This window comes from Pteronotus mesoamericanus, unplaced genomic scaffold, assembly GCF_021234165.1.
Source record: "Pteronotus mesoamericanus isolate MK-2021 breed Mesoamerican mustached bat unplaced genomic scaffold, CSHL_Meso_final contig_41, whole genome shotgun sequence".
NCBI lineage: Eukaryota > Metazoa > Chordata > Mammalia > Chiroptera > Mormoopidae > Pteronotus > Pteronotus mesoamericanus.
In genome coordinates, this window is record NW_026555152.1 from 3,953,262 (window position 1) to 3,974,148 (window position 20,887).

The 20,887-nt window shown below is 34.7% G+C and overlaps 1 protein-coding gene across 6 annotated transcripts in view; it reads right to left on the bottom strand.

Moving 5' to 3' along the window:
* PAN3 (poly(A) specific ribonuclease subunit PAN3) overlaps positions 1 to 20,887 on the bottom strand; it is a 140,906-nt gene that overhangs the window by 110,549 nt on the left and 9,470 nt on the right. For all 6 annotated transcript variants that reach the window (XM_054577127.1, XM_054577126.1, XM_054577123.1 and 3 more), the window contains exons 3-5: positions 7,183 to 7,304; positions 6,323 to 6,389; positions 4,002 to 4,072 (exon numbers count right to left, since the gene is read on the bottom strand). In XM_054577127.1, coding sequence (XP_054433102.1) covers positions 4,002 to 4,072; positions 6,323 to 6,389; positions 7,183 to 7,304 — 260 coding nt within the window. The remainder of the gene's footprint in view (positions 1 to 4,001; positions 4,073 to 6,322; positions 6,390 to 7,182; positions 7,305 to 20,887) is intronic.

The window sequence follows — 20,887 nt, forward strand, 5'->3', positions numbered from 1 at the left end:
ATCTCCAGTGTTTTGGGTCCTTAACTCCCCACAGAGTATATAGCCATCATTCAATTTCTTCCTCCACCACCATTGGCCAACAATAATTACACACATTTTTTAAATAACAGTTACTTGTTCTACTTATAAAATTATGTATTCCTAATATGAAAAAAATTTTTTAAATCATTGCTTCTGAAACATTAACTGTGAAAGATGGCTTTCTAAAATTTTTTCTATATATCGTGGTCCTATACTTTTATAAAATGAAGATGAATTGCTAGGAAAAAAAGACCATATAATCAGATGTTGCTGCATTATCAAACTGATATAAACTCTTCTAGATCTGGAGAATACGCTGCTTCTTAGCAATCATCAGATATCTAAACTGACACTAATTAACATGCTGCTGTATAAATGTTCTCTAGTAGGTTGATGTACTGCCTCTTCAATTAGATTTGAGGAAGCAGGAAAAATCTGAGTCCATTCTTAAATTCTCCACATAGCACGTATAATACTGGCTACAGTAAAAATGCTTAACTGATCTGATCCCAATAGTTCACATACTGATAGGCAAAGAAAAACAACATGCCTGGCCCAGGGATTGATTCAACTGAGGTTTCCAGAAAAAAATTTAACTAACTAGCTATGAAATAGTAGTAAATAGTAAGTATGGTCTAACTACCTGTTCTCTAATATCATTATAAAATATGTCACTGAGTGATCATGATAGCCTGCTTAGATCAACATGGAATTCTTTTACTCCACTAAAATTACATCATTAAGCAGACATTATAAATTACTACAATATGCCTTCAGTTCACAATGAGTAGCATGCACTATTCTCATGCCAAGACTACTTCTAATAGAAAGAGATTTAACCCCTCTCAACTCAACCATTAATAATTTTAAAATATATGCAACTTGTACCTTCATAGATTACCCTCATAGATTTGGGGGGGGGAGGGGTGTGTGTGTGTGTGTGTGTGTGTGTGTGTGTGTGTGTGTGTCTCTCTCTCTCTCTCTCTCTCTCTCTCTCTCTCTCTCTCTATCCCACTACTGAAAAAACTCTCTGCCCCTACATATTATTTAGATGCAAATGGTAAGAAAATGTCCTTCCAAAATACAGGGTCAGGCACAAATAATGACTTTTTATACAAAATCTGTTATTACAAAATCACAACCATGTCATTCTTAACAATATCACATTCAAGCATACCACATGAAATTATATGAAATGTTCAAATTAAAACTATAAATTATTATACCCATATTATTACCCTACCAACCATACTTAAGCAGAAGTTACTTCTGCCAGACCCTGTATATTCTGTAAACCTTAAAGTTCTAAGTAGAGACTGACATAGATGGTCCTTTCATTTTAGACAGACGCTAAATTTTAGAGAAGCAAGCAATTATCCAGGCCACGCTCATCACTTCATAAATATGAAGGTTACAGTCTAGAAAGCTGGCCCAAGGTCACAAAGCTAGAGATCCAGGACCTCAAAAATCCCAGCAAAGTGCTCATTTCACTACATTAATCAGCTTCCATTAGGGTATATTCTAATATCTCTCCAAATATTGAGGTCGCATTTGTAGTAACATTTCCTTTTATTAATTTCCTTTACTAAAGTGCATTTTAAAAGAATAGGCACGGTTTCTTCCTTCCTCGCATCTCAAGGGATCTTTACTATTTTCTCAAAACTAACATCTGTAGCTCTAAACCATATATTTCAACTATAAGACATAGTGAACCAAACCCTCATATTAGGAATACTTGTATTTGTTTGCCATTCTACCTTAACTTTTTATTCATACATCAGAAATGCTACTTATCACAGTTAATCAATTATTAATTCAAGGATGTGAAAAGGCCATTAGAGGGACCCCTAAAACCACTTATGGGCTTTCTATTTCCCCCATAACTAAATATTGGGTTGGCCAAAAAGTTGTATGGTTTTTTCCATAAAATAAAAGACATTTTTTATTTTCACTAATAACTTTATCGATGTGGATATTTTGAGTATGTCAGCTATCTCCCATATGGTATAGTGTTGACTATTCTCAATTAACGTCTCAATTTGATCACTATCAACTTCAACTGGTCTACGCAACCCTGGAGCATCATCCAGTAGGAAACCTCCTACACAAAACTTGGCAAACCACTCACAGCACCTTCTCCGTATGCTGCACAAATCTTTTTTGGGGTTTCAGTTGCATTTTTACCTTTCTTGAAATGATAAAGCACAATATGCCAAAAATGTTGCTTAATTTCTCCCATCTTCAATATTAAAATGGCTACACAAAAATTTACCAATTTTGATTTTTTTAAAAATGTATACTTATATGACAGCTGTCACAATACAATCTAACAAAATTGTTTTGAGTAAAGTTAAAGACCACTAAGCACTACTAGAGCCATCTTACATAAAATACCAAACACGCTTTTAGGATGGCCAACCCAACAGGTCCAGATAACTTGATTTCTAGGTTGTTTTCTGCTTCTCAGTGTTTTACTGTTTTCTTCCATACTGACAGGCTTTGCCTATTGTCACTTCTCAGTACTGCCAATGAGCCTGCTGTGTCCAACTCTGTTCAACTTACACCATGTGGATTTAGAAACTACATATTCAAAATGATATAAATTTTATATAAAGCAAGGGTAAATGTGTCCTTATTGACAGCCTACATGGAAGTCTATAAAGTCAAACCCATACATTTTTGCCTATCAATTCTAGATGCTTAAATGCATTTTATAATTACCTTCTTGTTATCATCTGTTTCAAAATGGAGATAATACTAAAAGTATATGAGATACTGATATAATTCATACCTGACCCCATAAGTTTTTTGTCTTGAATTTCATTTTATACTACCCTCTGATCAGATACTTAATAAAAGCATCTTAAGCTTATATCTGTTTTCTGAAATTAATATTCTTTTCAGTCTTTCATTACTTAGGAAAAGGAATTACTGTAACTTTATACTAATTTCCACCAAGATTTACAGCCTTCTGAGTATCTTTCACTGCTACTGATCCTAACAAAAAAAAAACAAACCTCTCGATTATTTATTAACATAATAATTCTCATTACAACTCAAAAGCATCAAACTATAATAAGTTTTCATTTTTACTTGTCACAGAGCCAGTCCCTATAACATACCTCAAAATGTATGCAAGGTTGCCCTGGCTCGTGTGGCTCAGTGTACTGGGCATTGGCCTGTGAACTAAAAGGTCACCAGTTCAATTCTCAGTCAGGCCACATGCCTAGGTTGCAGGCCAGATCCCCATTTGAGGGTATGTGAAAAGCTAACAATAGATGTTTCTCTCTTACATTGATGTTTCTCTCCCTCCCTCCCTGTCTCTCTGAAAAATAAATAAAATCTTTTTTTAAAAAAATCTATGCAAGTAAGGTCTATCAACCTCAATTCCAAATAAAGCTAAATTAAATTTCTAGTATGAAGAGATTTTAATTTTATTAGCAAATGTCATCCCAATACAGTCAATATAATGAAATAAACATGTATGAGAGGGGAACAGAGTTTAAATTGTTTTTAAACAGTTGGGCTGATTATGAAAAGTTTAAGATTTTAAGTTTGCCTTGTAGTGAGAAGTTTAAATTAGGGAAGAAATTTTTGAAAGTTAGACAAAGCAGTCAGAAAATAAAGTTAAAACATGGTCAATATACCTAAAATGAGTCATCAACAGCAACTACATTAAATTAGATGTTACCTTAAAAAGAAAATACATTAAGATACAGAAAATGAGCAAAAAAAACCAAAAAACAAAAACAGAAGGATTTGAAGGCTTTACATAAAACATTCCTATTCCATGCAGAGATGAAATAAAATTCTACATACAGGGGATATATAACAAGGAAAAAGGTAAACAAAAAGAAAGAAAAATACATACAGTCCATTAAAAGCCCTCTACCCACTTAAGAGAATATTGACTATGAAATAGGGAACGACCAATATCACCTTTACATTCCATTTAGCTTCACAGTTTCAATTTCACCTACCTTTCGTCTCTGAGAGATGTTGAGGGCACCAAAGTCATTAAACAAGGATGAAGCAGGTGAAGTTAGAGGATCTGGAAGGTAAGTTACATAAGTTTCCACACACACATCTCCAGTAACCCACAAATCTAATAATAAATGCTCAACTTGGTGATGTTTACAAAAGTAATGAAAATCACATACTACACTAATAGGTAAACTCAATGCCTCATACAGTGGATGTTCAAATATTTTCTGAGTGAATGAAACACAAATGAAGAATACTTCATTCAGCCAATACTCAGTACACACTTATCCAGAAGCTATGCAGATTAGGATGCTTCTGTTTGCTTAAAACTAAAAGAAAAATCAAAACGAGGGGAAAAAAAAGGATGACTCTTAACCATGTTATTATTAGGAATGTGCTTATGAAGGAAGTCTACCTGCAGTAAATGTTTAGAGACTAAATCATGAGAAAAATATAAAAGGGGGGTGAAAGGAGAGGTAGTCAGCCATATTCCCAGTGACCAGGCTTGGATTTTAACACTTAGGCAAGGCCCTAAAACCATCTACTCTACAAAATAGTCCATATTTTTAAGTTTATCACAAGATATTTCTCATGATATTCTTACTAAAAAGAATAAATTAAGTTATAAAACACAAACATGAAAATTTTAAAGATTTCATGTTTGCTTTATTACTCTATGGCCAGAAATTACAAACTTAAATTAGAAAAGTCTGAAAAGGTGTGCATGATATACATTAAAATATTTTACTCTTCATTTCTGATCTTTAAGTTAATCTTATATTCCTCTTTAAATTATCTGTAAAATCCTTTAAAAAGATAGTAAATAGTCTCATTTAAAGAAACCTTTAAACAAGCAATGGCTGGTGTGGTCAATGGATTGAGGGCCAGCCTGCGAAGCAAGGGGTCACTGGTTGATTCCCAGTCAGGGCACATGCCTAGGTTGAGGTTCAGGTCCCCAGTAGGGGGCACATGAGAGGTAACTACACACTGATGTTTCTCTCCCTTTCTCCCTCCCTTCCTGCCTGAAAATAATAAAATCTTTTAAAAAAATAAAGGAAAGAATCCTTAAATCTCTTCATAATGCAGTACACAAAGACTGCTGCTTAATATCTCTGGCTTCTTATGCCTGGCTTTTCCTAGTGTAGTACTTCATTAGGAATAACATTAATACAACTAATAATTCAAAGAGAAAAACTAATAAAGTAGCAAGATATAGATGTTATTATGTAACGTATACATTCAAGTCACCCAGAATAGGTATTACTCATCCTTTACCCTACCTTTGATAGAGTTTAAAAGTTGGCATAAAGCCCTGGCTGGTGTGGCTCAGTTGATTGAGCACCAGCCTGCAAACCAAAGGGTCACCGTTTCAATTCCCAGTCAGGGCACATGCCTGAGTTGGGGGCCAGGTCTCCAGTAAGGATGCATAAGAGGCAACCACACATTGATGCTTCTCTCCCTCTCTTTTTCCCTCCCTTTCCCTCTATCTAAAAATAAATTAATAAAATCTTTAAAATAAATAAATAAATAAATAAATGTCAGCATAGAAACTTGTTGGGAATATTAAAAAGTATAATGACACAAATTAGTTTCTACTAATTTTACTCAACATTAACATGTTGTTTTATTTTTCCACAGCAAAAGAAATACTGAAATTTCTAAATAGTGATAGAGAACTGATACACAAGCACAAACTGTCTATCACAAGGAAATAATCAAACATGCAAATTCTTGCTGTCACCATTATTAATTGTTAACATTAACTGATACAGAGTATTAATACTCAACTGTTACATTGTTTTAAAATCACCCTTGAACATTTATTTTCAAAAAAGGAAAACATATCTGGAACTTCTACATCAAAAGCCTTAAAAATGCCCATAATCTTTGAAACAATTAATTCTGTATCTAAGAATGTTTCCAAAAGAAAGAACTCAAAATATGAACACATATTTTCATACACATAATCAAATACTGGAGTATAATTAATTTTTCTTTTTTAAAAAACAGAACAAGAATAGTTCAGTAAATTATGAAAACAACAGAATCCAACTTATAATGATTGAGAAACACCCATTAAAAATACATTTAATGTAATCTTAAAATTAAGTATTATTATGTACATATATACTTAATAATAATGTATTATGCATATACGGTGAATACAAATCTTAATAGTTCTCTGAACATAAAATAATCAATTATTTTTATTTTCTTCCTGATACCTGTCCATAATTTTCAAAATTCCTACAATGGACATACTGTTTTTAGAGTCAGAAATATACATCTAAAAAGAGGAAAAGGAACCAAGTCTTACCATGGCCTGCATATGGCTTGGCACTGTCATTTAGAAGGCTTGGGGAGCTGCTACTATTAGTCATTCTCTGAAAAAGAATATATATATAAATAAAATATCACTAAAATTAAGAATATTCAACTTAAAAATTAAGACTGATCCTCTTTGCTTCTTCCCGTCCTATCCATTTTTCATATTACTGATACTCTGATCACTGCTGCTTGGATTACAACAAGCTATGCAAACTTTCAAAGACTCTGTGTAGCACATCAAATGAAAATTTTACTCACTAGCCAGGTATTTAAAACCAAAGCTACAAATCTATTTTGAATTGCACTTCTCTAACTTATCAGCCTAGGCAAAATACATATAACTACTAAGTTTCCTTGAGCATAAAAGTCAAATTCCAATATCCATTCATGTAAAATGACTATGTATAAAGCCAATAATGCTCTCTAATATCTTCTCCCAATGCATATTATCCTTCATGCACCTTATAGATTCTATAAAATTAGGCTATTCTCTGCTCTCTAAACACGTCCCATATATTTTAAAAGTACTCCACAACCTCTATAATGTCTCTCCATCCTGAAAGGCCTTCATTCCATAGCCACAAAACACACAGAGGAATGAAAATAGTCTCCTTCTATCTATCCTCTACATACTCCATGGTCTTCCCAACCCCAGCCCCATGCTTGGAAGTTCACCCTGACTCCAACCCTACAAAGAGATGTGTTCGCTTAACTATATCCCACCTACCTCATTATCTAAAATCCCACCTCCTGATAAACAAATTTAGGAATAAATGAAGACTTTAGATGCCCCTTACCCCCAGAATAAACTTCACTGTTTAGTGCAATGTAAGCTCATAATAATGATACCTGCATCAAGGGATACTTTGTTTCTACAGGGCTTCCAAATCCATTGACTCCAATAAAGCTAGTGCTGAAATAGGAATCTGTGAGACTGGTATCAGTTAAAGCACCTCCATCTATTCCAGGAACTGAAAGAGAAGGAAAATTCCAATATTTAATTATTTTAATGCCCAAACATTGATGTAGTTTCTGTGTCCCTAAATAACTTTTAGAGTCAATCTCTCTCACACTTATTTTTATTTACATATTCATAACAGGAGGTAGGACCAAATAAAATTGGCTCAGCTCTAAAAATGTGTTAAATAATGCTCAAGTTGACCAGTTTTTTTCCACAGAGCTAGTAATTTATTTTGTATTAGTCACCTAAAAGCCACCAAGCACAGCATAAAGAAACAAACCACACTAACATTTCCAGTTTTTTCTTTTTAATTAATCCCCATCAGAAGAAATGTTTTTACTGCCTTTAGAGAGGAAGGGAGAGAAAGTAAGGAAAAAAACCCAAAAACAAAAACCACTGATGTGAGAGAAAAACATCCATTGGTTGCCTCCTGTATTTGCCCCAACTGGGGATCAAACCCCAACCCAAGTATGAGCTCTGACTGGGAATCGAATCCACGACCTTTTTTGGTGCACAGGACAAGGCTCCAACCAACTGAGCCACGTGGCCAGGGCTCCAGTCTTCTTTAACTTTGAAAGAGGACAGTAGAGTATATAAAGCACTGCAGTTTCTCCTGGGAATCTTCATATGGTAAAAAGAGACAAGTTTCTCAGGACTGTTTCTCATAAACATCAAATGAAAACGACCAGCAGACTCGTATTAACTTACATAGTTCAGTAAAAACAATTCTGCAGAGGTAGAAATGGGATAGAGTTCAGAATGACACCCAGTCTATGGGTTTTACAGAATGATTTGAATTAGTAGAACAATCCACCATATACCAACAAAGTCATGGACAATATGCCTGAGATACTACTTCCTGGAAAGTACTCGGAATGCTGCTAGTTTTAAGCAGCTAGTTAAGTGCAAAGGCTTACACTTTACAAATCAACTAAACTGCAAGTAGGATTGCCCTCTTCCGGGCAGAGCCTCTGAGAACCACTGAAATCACTCCCACTCCCAACTAAGAAGTAATGCTGATAGATGGATGTAGGGTGCTATAATCTCAATTTCTTATACCCCCCAAATGTCTATATTGAAATCCTAACCTCCAAAGACGATGATATTAGGATGTGGGGCCTTTAGGAGGTACCTAGGTTTTGAGTGGAGCCCTCATGCATGAGATTAGTATTCTTATAAAAGAGACCATACAGAGAGATCCCTAGACCTTCCCACCATGTGAAAATACAGAAAGAAGGTGCCCATGTATGAACCAGGAAGAGTATCCTCACCAACCACCACACAAAATCTGCCGTGACCTTGGACTTTCTAGCTTCTAGAACTGTAAAAAATAAATCTCGGTTGTTTATAAGCCACGCCGCTTATGGTATATTGTTACAGCAACACAAAAAGACTTAAGATATAGGGATCCCTTAGAAACAATCTGATGTCATTTTTCTTTTTTCTTTTCTATTTTTAAAATTTATTTCTCAAAATGTCCACAATTAAAATGTATTACTTTTATAATTACAAAAAATAATCTTTAATGGTTCAAATCTTTTAAATCAGTGACTGCAATTTCAAGTCTGGCTTTAGAAAATAATCAGAAACACCTGTATTTATATGTAAATATGATCATCATTATGTTCATTTACATACAAGTATTAAAAGTGTTATTTAAATCACGAAAAATTAGAAACAATGTGAAACACCCATTAGAAGAATGATTAAATTCTGAGTACTATGAAATAATTAAAAATCATGGTAATTAATATCTGGGATTTATTTAATTCTCTAGCAAATCAAAATAAAAACTGGAAAGAGAGGCAAACAAAGACTTGACAAATGTTGATCATTGTTGAAGCTGAGTGATAGGGGATTATTATACTCCCTTCTCCATTTTTATCAAAGTTAGAAATTTTCCATGATTAAAAAGTTGCAGAGAATGAGGATAATAATTATTTTTTTAAATGGTGTGATAACTATTTACAATGTGAAGTGAAGAGGGAACACATTTCTTATTTACAGTATAATTGTGTGTATTTATATATACAGACACAAAATGTGAGACAATAAAATATACCAAAATGTTAATCTTGTGTTACCTGATTGATTAAATGGGAGAGGTTAGTCTTCTCCTATGACTTTTCTATAATGTAGTTGTTTTGATGATGATGATAATGATGATGGTGACACAGAAATCCATAAAGGAAGAAGCTCCTCTCAACCAAAACCCTTATGGCATCTACTCTTTATCTTTTCCTAATAGAATAGAATAGTTTTCAAAAATAGAGTACAATACCAGAGTCAAATTATTTTTAATACAGTATGTTTATTTCAAATGCTTTTTTAAAATTTAATATCCAATTTTCTCTTTTATTATATTAGCTTATATAAAATATGAAGAAAACTATTATTGAATATGCCAGAATTCAAATATCTATGGTCAATGCTTTATCTTACTCGACTTTAAACAAAATCCATTGGACTAAAAATAAGCACCTAAGTCGACCAAAATATTTGTAAAAAAAATATTAAATTGCTGTAAGAGGACAATAAAAGTCTTATAAAATTACTTTACCATTAAGAAACAAGAGTTTGTCCTAATATATTATCAATTTTCTGGTAGTAATTTTCACTCTAATAAAATTTGCTCAAATGCCTTTGGGATGCACAATTTTGAAAGAAGAAACAAAAAAAAGGAGATGGGGGGAGAGGAGAGGGGGCTAAATATAGCCAATAATTAAGGGTTAATTTTTCCACACAAATACCCAAAACTCTAAAGCAGCTATAAGAAAACATAGAGGGAAAGCTCCTTGACACTGGTGTTGGCAACAACTTTCTGATTATGACACCAAAAGCACAGAACAAAAGCAAAAATATACAAGTAGTACTATAGTAAACTAAAAAGCACATCAAAAGAAACAATCAGCATAGCAAAAAGGCAACCTATGGAAAGGTAGAAAACATTTTCAAACCATCTATCTCAAAAGAGGTTAACAGCCAAACTATGTAAGGAACACCTACAACTCAATAGCAAAAACAAAACAAAAAATTTAAAAAACCCAATCTGAATTTAAAAAAGGACTTAAATGCTTTCCCAAAGAAGATACTCAAATGGCAAAGAGGGACATAAACAAGTGCTCAACTTCACTAATCATCAGGGAAATGCAAACCAAAATCACATGAGACATCACCTCACACCTGTTACAATGGCTATCAAAAAGGCAAGAGATATCAAGGTTTGGTGAAGATGTGCACTGCTGGTGGGTATGTAAATCGGTACAGTTCTAATGGAAAACAATATAGAGATGCCTCAAAAAGTTAAAAACAGAACTACCACCTGATCCAGCAATCTTAATTCTGGATGTACACCCAAAGAAAATGAAATCACTGTCTCAAAGATATATATCTACACTCCCATGTTCACTACATTACTCAGAATAATCAAGACATGGAAACAACCGAAGTATCTATTGACGAATGGATAAAGAAAAGGTCTCACATGCATGTGTGCATGTGCACACGCACACACACAATGAAATAGTCTTCAGCCATAAAAAAGTAATTTGTGACAACATGGATGGACCTAGGAGCATTATACTAAGTACAATAACTCAGACAGAAAAAAGTTAAATACTGTGTGATCTCACTCTTATGTGGAATCTTAAAATGCCCAACTCGAAGAAATAGAGAGCAAAACAACGATTGCCAGGAGCTGGGGAGTAGGAGAAATGGGGAAAAGTTAGTAAAAGCATACAAACTTTCAGCTATAAGATGATTAAGTTCTAGAGATCTAATGCATAACACAGTGACTATGATTAACAATATTGTATAAGAGAGTAGGTCCTAAAAGTTAACACAAAAAGAAAAAAAAGGTACTTATGTGAGGGGGTAGAGATGTTAACTACCTTTATTGTGGTAATCATTTTGCAATAAATATATGCCAACTCATACACTTTAAACTTATATATGTTTTATGTTTACAATATCTCACTAAAGCTGGGAGGAAAAGAAACCATTCCACACATATACTTACACTTGAGTTTTCCTGTTTTGGAAAGTTACAGTTTTGGAAGGACAGGAATGGGAATTGGCACTTCAAGAATAGGAAAATCACTAACTTATGGTATATTACTCCATTCTATATAGATCACAAAGTTATTAATTTTCTTAAAAGTTACTAAGAACAGATACATGTCCTACCTACATCATAGGTTATCCAAAGAGAAAAGGCATGTAGAATAAACACATACAAGATATGTTAGAGACCTTAATTACCAAGACTAGAGGATCCAGAACTTTTCATTCCTTCTACCCTTTATTTTTGCAACCCATTTTAAGTAAACTTTACACCATCTCTGTGGAATAATAATTTGTAATCCACTTTAAAGGCTTACTACTTCTATGAAAGGTGTTACAATCTCTATTATTGTAATTATCACATCTTTATGGAAGAGTAATTAAACAATCACTGCATAGGTATGAGCCTCAGTCTGAAAGACAACTGTGGGAAGGCTGATATTCTTTGTACTTTGCAGTTAAACTGTGATTCAGAGAGATTAGATAGCTTACCCAAAGTCACAAAGGTAGTAAGTGATAGAACCTGGGATAGAAAAGCAATTTCTCTATTGCACTAAACTGCCTTTCAATTTTTAAGACAGGAATTTAGAAATAAAAAAGATGAAATTTCAAGCCTTCAGTTTTTAAATGATCATGAGACACTCTCACTTTAAACCAAAGGGTCTTACAATACCTAAAAAATTAGAACTTCTACATCTGTCAGCAGTTATCCCACAAATATTAACATATAAATATGTATGATAACAATCTACTAAAAAAAAAAAAAAGGCCCATCCCATAGCTTAACTAAATAAATGTTCTCCTTCATTGTTAGTCTTGCCCCCTCTGGATGAAAGGAGTTTCACTTCCCAAAACATCACAGTAGATCAATGTTACTCAAAGGAAAGTCCAATAAATTTCGGTAAATGCTGGAAAAAAACAAAAGCAAACCACTTCTTTACTGAACAACTTATCAGGGCCTGCATATACTATGTGAACTGTGACAATCCAAAAAAAAGTTAAACATTTCCCAATTTTACTTGGTAAGTTCTTCTACATAGAACAGCCTGAGGGACTGCAGTTCCACTGAACACACTTTACAAAAAATGCCCAGTGGTTTTCCTCTCCCAACAAGGACATCACAGACAAGATGCTGGCAATGCTATCCCAAAAGATGAAATCCAAATGTTTTAGCCTGACATTAAAAAGCCCTCAAATCTTTTACGTACTACCCAGTGAGGGCCCATACAGCATTGTTCTCTGTTCCCGCATAACTTAAAGGAAAACTTTCACAATTTCTGGAACCTCTGATGTCCTGGCAAATGAAGGAGGTGGATGTCCTCAAATTCTTTGCAGCAGGAACTCACCTGGTTGGCACTAACCTTTACTTCCAAATGGAAGAGCGTATCCACAAAAGGAAAAGTGATGGCCTCTACATCATAAATCTGAAGGGAACCTGAGAGAAACTTCTGCTGGCAGCTCATTCCATTGTTGCCATTGAAAACCCCACTAACATGCCAGTAAATTCAATAAAGAAAAAAAAATCAAAAGAAAGAATAAAAGCCCACTGATGTCAGTGTCATACCATCCAGGAATGCTGGCCAGTAATAAGCTGTGCTGAATTTTACTGTTGCCACTGCTCCCACTGCTGTTGGTTGCGTGCCACTCCACTCCGGGAACCATCACTAACCAAATCCAGGCATCCTTCTAAGAGCCAAGGCTTCTGGTGGTTACTGATCCCAGGACTAACCACCAGTCTCACACAGAGGCATCTTGTATTAACCTGTCTACCACTTGCTCTGTGTCACACAGACTCTTCTCTGAACTATGTGGACACTGCCATCCCTGGCCACAACAAGGAGGCTCACTCAGTGGGCCCACTGAGTGAGACAAGTGGATGCTTGTCTGAGAAGTTCTGCACATGCATGGCACCACCTGTCATGAACAGCCATGGGAGATAATACCTGATATCTACTTCTACAGAGATCCTGGAAAGATTGAAAAGAGCAGGCCACTGCTAAAAGGCTGTGACTAAGGAGAAATTTCAGGGTGAATGGACTGCATCAGCTCGAGTTCAGTGCTGCTCAACCTGAGGTCACAGACTGGTCTGAAGGCATGAGGTGGCCTCTGTGCCTATTCAGCAGTTTCTCACTGAAGCCTGGGGCTGGTCTGCAGTCCCCACTGCTCAGGCCAGGCCACTGAATGGATAGGAACAACTACTGAGTGGTCATAAGCTGTTTTTCCACAACCTCTTAAAAAGAATGGAAATAAGGTTGACAGAAAATAAAGTGTCTTTCAAAAAACTCCCCAACAATCTGTTCTCAATTTATCATTCTAATATTTCCTTAAAGTGTTGTATTTGTGTATCAGTTTTGCCACTTACCAGCCACAAAGTCTTTCAGTAAAATGCTTGTAAAATGAACATTATACATCACTTGTAAAATGAGAATTATGCCATCTACCCTGCAAACGTCAATGGAAGTTATAAATATCAATGAAACAGTATCTTTAAAATTCTTTCAAAAATCTTGATGATGGCACAATACAAACTTACTAAAGTGAATGTGTGCTTACAATGGGTGAATATTGTAGTATGTGCTTTACATTTCAATAAAGCTATTTTTTAAATCAGTGGAGAAAAAATGAATACCTTACACAGATATTTCCAAAAGATCAAGGATTATAGTGAAAAATAAAAGTATACATCTACTATAAAAAGATCTTTACAATAATTATAACATGACTGAACTCTCCTCCAGTCAAAATGATATACTCATTACATATCTTGAAAGCCTACATTTGTAAAGTGCAGTACCACTAGTTATGGAGTAACATCAATTCCTACACACATACATCCCCTAGCACTATGTTCAAAACACAGTTATAATGGAAAAAGAAAAGTTACTTGGAATTAGACAGTGAGTTCTAATTGTATTTTTGCCACTTACTAGTTGTATGACCTTGAGCAAACAACCCTCTAAGTTTCATTTCTTCATTTGAAAAAGAAGGTAATACCATCTCAATCATAGGGTATGACAGGGACTCAAGTGAGGTAACTAATCAAAGTGCCAAGCATCCTGTCTCACAGGTAATTATAAATGTTAATTTCCTCTTCTCTCATCTCCAGAATGAATTCCCCAATTATTCTAAGCTGTTAAAATCTTTAACTCCTAAGATACTATTTGTATCATTCGACTACCAAAAAAATTTCTTCTAACCTTTTACTGCTATCTTCAACTATTTAAACCTTTACATTCTTAACATGTTTCTGTACTATCTACCCTCTAAATTATCAATAAACTTAGATTTGGGACTAGTTTTTGTACTTTTTGATATTCCCTAACCTATTATTAGCACATTTGTATAAACACAATTAAACCCTTTTTCAGAGTAGGAATAAAATATACAATAGGTTTTCATGTCACAATTTTATAAAACGCCCCATGCAAATGGTATTATTGCCTCCATTTTTCTGATGAGGAAACTGAGATTCCAAGACCCTAGGTGACAATGCACTGGATGCAGGCCCAAGAAACGGGCTGCTGCACCCATTCAGCAGAACTCCCATCCCTTTTCCCATTGGATCTGTGGGATGAGCACATACTGTGCAAATACAACTGCCCATGAGTTCTGCTTCAGCCAGCTGCCAACTACTGACCTTTGAAAGTATATTTAGTCTTAAGTGTCACATTCCTTCTCTATAAAATACAAAAATGATAACATCGACTTTCCAGAGCTGTTTTGACAATAATTCAATATATTGGCATGCTTGATGATATTTGGTACCTATGCTTACTTTTTGTGGTTAACATTCATATCCATTTATAAATTTATTTGTACAAGTTAGCTTGTTCTTCCTGATGAAACACGAATACATTTTTATGTGGAATGCACTAAGGAAAATTTTTCATGTAGCTTTTTCATACACTTTAATCTATGAAAAGGTAGCTTGGAATATTTTACACATCTCTAACAAAACCCATAGGAATCATCTGGGAGAAAAAAACTCAAATCCAAAGCAGTTGGCTGGGCAGGACGTATTGTTCTGTTTGAAGACTGAACTTCCCTGAAAAGCTCAAAGACTCAAAAGGCCAAGAGAACTAAGAGAAAACAGTAATTAATGCCTACAAACACTGTATTTCCAGTCCTGTGATAAAGCTTCTGTGCAGAGTCACAAACAGAGCAATTTTACACTTTATAAGTTCTCCACCTAACTCCAAAGCATCATTAACCAACATTGATGATAACTAGAAAGAAGTGAGGCCTTACTTAGTAGCACAGAGCACCAATCATAAGTCAAATATATTAGGCATTTTAAGCACATTACCTAATTTTTTTTACCTGCTCTACAACTGTTAAACATTGAACCATGTCCTTCCAATATTCATATGCTGATGTCCTAGCCCCCAATATCTCAGAATTGACCTTTTTTGGGTATAGAGTAATTGCAAATGTAATTAGTTAAGATTAGCCCTAACCCAATGACTAATGGCCTTATAAGAAAGAATTTGGACAGAGGCACACACCTACGAAAAATGTACTGTGAAGATGAAAGCAGAGGTCAGGTGATGCTTCTACAAGCCAAGGAACTCAAAGACTGCAGGCAAACCACCAGAAGCTAGGTGACAGACTAGAAACAGTTTATTTCCCACAGTCCCTGAAAGAAACGCAACCCAGCCCTGGCCAGTGTGGCCCAGTTGGTTGGAACGTCGTCTTGTGCACCAAAAGGTCGCAGGTTCAAGTCCTGTTCAGGGCATACACCTAGGCTGTAGGTTCTAGTTCAGTCCCAGTCGGGGTGCATAAAGGAGATGACAGGTGGATATTTCTCTCTCTCCATGCCCCTTTCCTCGCTCTCTAAAATCAATCAATGTATCCTCAGGAGAGGATTAGAAAAAAGAAAGCAATCTATCCAACTACCTTGACCTCGGACTTCCAGGTTCTAGAATTTTAAAACAATAGATTTCTGTTGTTTAAGCCAAAAACAAAAGAGACAAATAAAAAGGTTAAATGAATTAAACCAAAAACAGGCTAAAAGTATCTCAGTTAAAAGATTAAAAAGAAAAAAGTTTAAAAATACATAGAAAAATAACAAGTAATTTTTTTTAGAACAAACACTTCTTAGTAGTAAACATTATTACAAGAATTTCTTATAGAGATGGAGCACTGAACATCATGCATCTTCAATCCAGTTGTCTTAAAACACTTTTCATATTCATTCTTAGGAGAAGCAGAAAACATAGTATTAAATCACAACCTAATTGAGATAATTCCACAAAGAGCTAAGAATGTGGTTGAAATACTTAGTTTTTCAGTGACCTACTAGATCAATCTTTTCCCTCTTGAACTCCTACCCCTTTGCTTTGAAACATTCATTCCTGGTCTAGACTGGATGGACGGACGGATAGATAGATAGATAGATAGATAGATAGATAGATAGATAGATAGATATGGATGTATTTTATACACCCAATCTCAACAGTCCTTTAAGATATACATCATTATTACCCATTTTGGTGGCAGTGCCAGGGTTTTGAAACCAGAACAATCTTACTTCAAAGGCTCAAAAACCAAGTATACTATATTCCTCTCAGTTATTCCTAAACTCCAGACTCACAATTACAACTGCCTATTATTAAATGTCTCCAACTAGATATGTGACAAGTGCTTTTAAGATAAAATTTCATTTATCCTTAGCTCCTTTCTCTCCCTCATCCATTCCATCCTCAAGCATCTGATTCACCAAATCTCTCTCAAATGTGCTCCCTATGTTTCATTGCCACTTGACCAAATCAGGTGCTTGTATTTCTCCCTTCAATTATTAAAAAACTCCTCCAAATGGTTTCCCTATCTCCATCCTTAGAAGCCACGGTTACCTGTTTAAGACAGAAATCTTATCACTTCACTTAGCACAGCCTAGAAGGTCATTCACAATGTGGGCATACAATCTATCATCCCATTCCACTCTCCATAATATATAGCCATTGTTTATCACATCAGATGACTAGAGAACAAAATCATGGTTCAATGCTTCCTTTCAAAATCTTTGTGTCCTTGTTCACATCTAGGATGTTTTTCTTTACTATCAGGTATGCTTCAGCCATCTTTCAAAAAAACAGTTCAAATATGACCTTTTCAAGAAACCTGCCAAAATACTCTTGAATATAGTTATGCATTTTATGTTTATAGCATATCACACTATGCAAAATTTACATATTTCAAAATCCTTTACTAGACTATGCATTCATAAGTTGCCAGAACCACACATCTTTTGTTTTTCCCCAATCCTTGTATATCTGGCACAGAGTTGTTCAATAAATGTTCAGTAATCAAGTTCTCTCTAGTCAGTGCTCAGAATACACATATACTATGCAACTTACTAAAGAGTAAGTCATCTGCATAAAATATCAGACCTCCAGAGAAGCAAGCTGACATTGCTTCAAAATATGCAAGATCTATCTGGCAAACTGGCTCTCATGAAAGCTGTTATACCTTTGCACTGTAATAGCCACAGCAATGCCCATAGCAAGACCTAGGGGGGAAAAGTCCTGAAACAGCCATTTTACAGGGATCAAGAAGCATAACAAGTACTCAGCTGAAAGTCTATTGTTCCACACTGGAGTATATAAACTATTTTGACTTGAAAAAATTTTTAAATATACTTTATTACTTAGTCTCCTTAATCTGAAAGGACTGCAGTACAGCAAGATTCTGGTAAACACCTTATTCTAGGAGTGCTACAATACTACAGGTCTTCCAAAATGACTGGCTACAAAGCTGACTATAAACAACTAAATAAATGGGCTCTCCAGTGAAGCTATTTAGTATTTAGAACTGTTTACGTGATTGCTTACCAAAAAATGTCTTCCAATAAAAAGCAGTTTTCATAAGGGGTAAGTAAGTACCAAGAATAACTGCCTTTCCTACATAATCAAAAGTTGTCAATAAAGCAAGAAATGCTTTGAAAAGTCTTCTACTGTTCTTGTTTTCTCAGCAAAGTAACTTGGAATTTCATAATGGAGAGAGAAAATTTATTTCTAAAAAAGTCTATTCCTTTGTGCAAATTAGTTTCAGATCACCTAAACCCATGATTTATTGAGGAGTAGAGATGCTTTTTTTTTAACAGCACTAGTCATCTTTTATCATACTTTTAAAATTATTGGGGCTAATGTATCCCAAAAATCTAAAAAGCAGTACCTGACACTGAATAACTGCTCAATAAATGTTAATCAATTAAAAGAACGAATAAATCTCTAGTTTTAGCCAAATTACACTAAGTTAAAAGCTTGCAATAATCTAAATTGAGCATATTATTCATATACATTAAATCTTTTTATAATATATATTGGAGGATCTTGCTAAAATTTTTATTTTCAAAGCTGCCTTGATAATTTACATACTATCTCCAGATACATAAGCCATTAGGGAAAAAGTCTTGCTGGGGCAGATTTGGTATGAATGACTATTTCGAGTATCTTATTTTCAGCTAATGGTATATAACATACATAGCTTTTTACTGAAATATAATTGGCATAAAACATTGTATCAGTTTTAGGTATACAACATGTTATATGTTTATATCGAAAAATGACTGCTACAATGAGTTTAGTTACCATCCATCACCACACCGTTACAATTCTTTTTTCTTTTAATGATAACTTCTAAGAACTACTCTCTTAGGAGATACTTTCAAAAATACAATGTAGTATTGTTAACAATAGCCATGTTTTGGTACATTATAATATCCAGGATTTATTTAACTTCTAACTGGAAGTTTGTGCCTTTTGACCACCGACCTTCACTCATTTCACCCACCCTTCACCCACCACCCCACCCTGACCCTGTCTCTGGCAACAACCAATCTGTTATATGTATCTATCAGTTTGCGTTTTTTTTTTAGCTTCCACATGCAACTGAGATTATATGGTATTTATCTACATAATTTTTTTAAAGATTTTATTAATTTTTAGAGGGGGAAGAAAGGGAAAGAAACATCAATGTGTGGTTGCATCTCATGTGCCCCCTTCTGGGGACCAGGACTACAACCCAGGCATGTGCCCTAGACTGGGAATTGAACCAGTGACCCTTTGCTTCACAGGCTGGCACTCAATCCACTGAGCCACACCAGCTAGGGCTATCTACATAATTTTTTAATGTACCAAATTTGAACCAGATTACTGAAGATTCTGCATGCCCCTTAACATATGTACCATATTTCATATAAATTTATGTATAAATATACATAATACACTTAGATATAACAGGTTAGTGCCATCATTTATTAAACCATATAAACAATCTAAATATCCAATAAAAAGAATAATACAAACATACAGTAGAATATTATTCAGCCATTAAAAAGAGTAGGATCCTGGCCAGGTGGCTAGTTGGTTGGAATGTCATCCCATACACCAAAAGGTTTGATCCCTGGTCAGGGCACACCTAGGTTGCAGGTTCAATCCCTGGTTGGGGCACGTGCAACCAACTGATGATTCTCTCTCACATCAGTGTTTTTCCTCTCTTTCTCTTTCTCCCTTCCTCTCTCTCAAATCAATTTTTTTTTAAAGTATCCGCACGTGAGGATTTAAAAAAAAAAAGTAGGATAGATTTCTATGTGTAGACGTGGAACAAACTACAAGATATGCAATTTGGTGAGAAGCTTCAAAGTTCATTAGGCCTCACCATGTGTGCACATATGTATATGTGCTAGAAATAGGGAAATATTAATATAAAAATTGTATAGGCAAAGAATATTTCTGAAGAGATAATAAATTGGAAAGAGTGACTGTCTTTTGGAGAGGGATAGGGGATAAGGAAGGAGGAAGACTACTTCTTACTGTATACCCTTTTGTGCTATTTAAATTTTTAACATTTCTAATTCCAAAACAACATATTGTTCCTATTCTTCCTAAACCAAGAACATTTAACGTTAAAAATAATTTAACATGAGCTTAGAAAAACAGGAACAATAGTCTTTTTTGTTTTTAAAGAAAAAGCAAGAGATGCCAAAGAGACCTCAAAAAGGGAGTTTTTTATGGAAGAGGACTATTATAATGTATATAAATGTGAAATCATTATGATGTACACCTGAAATAGGATACTGTATGTCAATTATATGTCAATAATAAGCTAATCCTAAAAGGTTACATGCTATATCATTCCATTTATAAAACACTGTTGAAATGACAAAATTATAGAAATGGAGAGCAAATTACTAATTGCCAGTGATTGAGAAAGAAGGCCAGTTACAAAAGGGCAATTTGAGACTGATAGAACTATCCTTCGCTGTGTTGCCAGATACACAAACATACACATGTTAAATTCCAAAGAACCAAATTTACACACCTGTGCACACATGAGTGCAAATAAACTAGGGAAATCTGAAAAAGTGGATTATATTAATCAATGCTGGTTGTAATACTGTATTATGGCTCTATGTTACCACTGGGAGAAATTGGGTGATGAGATAAGATCTCTCTTTATTATGTCTTGTAACTGCATGGAACTATAAAATGTCTCAAATTAGAAAGTTAATTTTTTTTAATCTACAAAAGG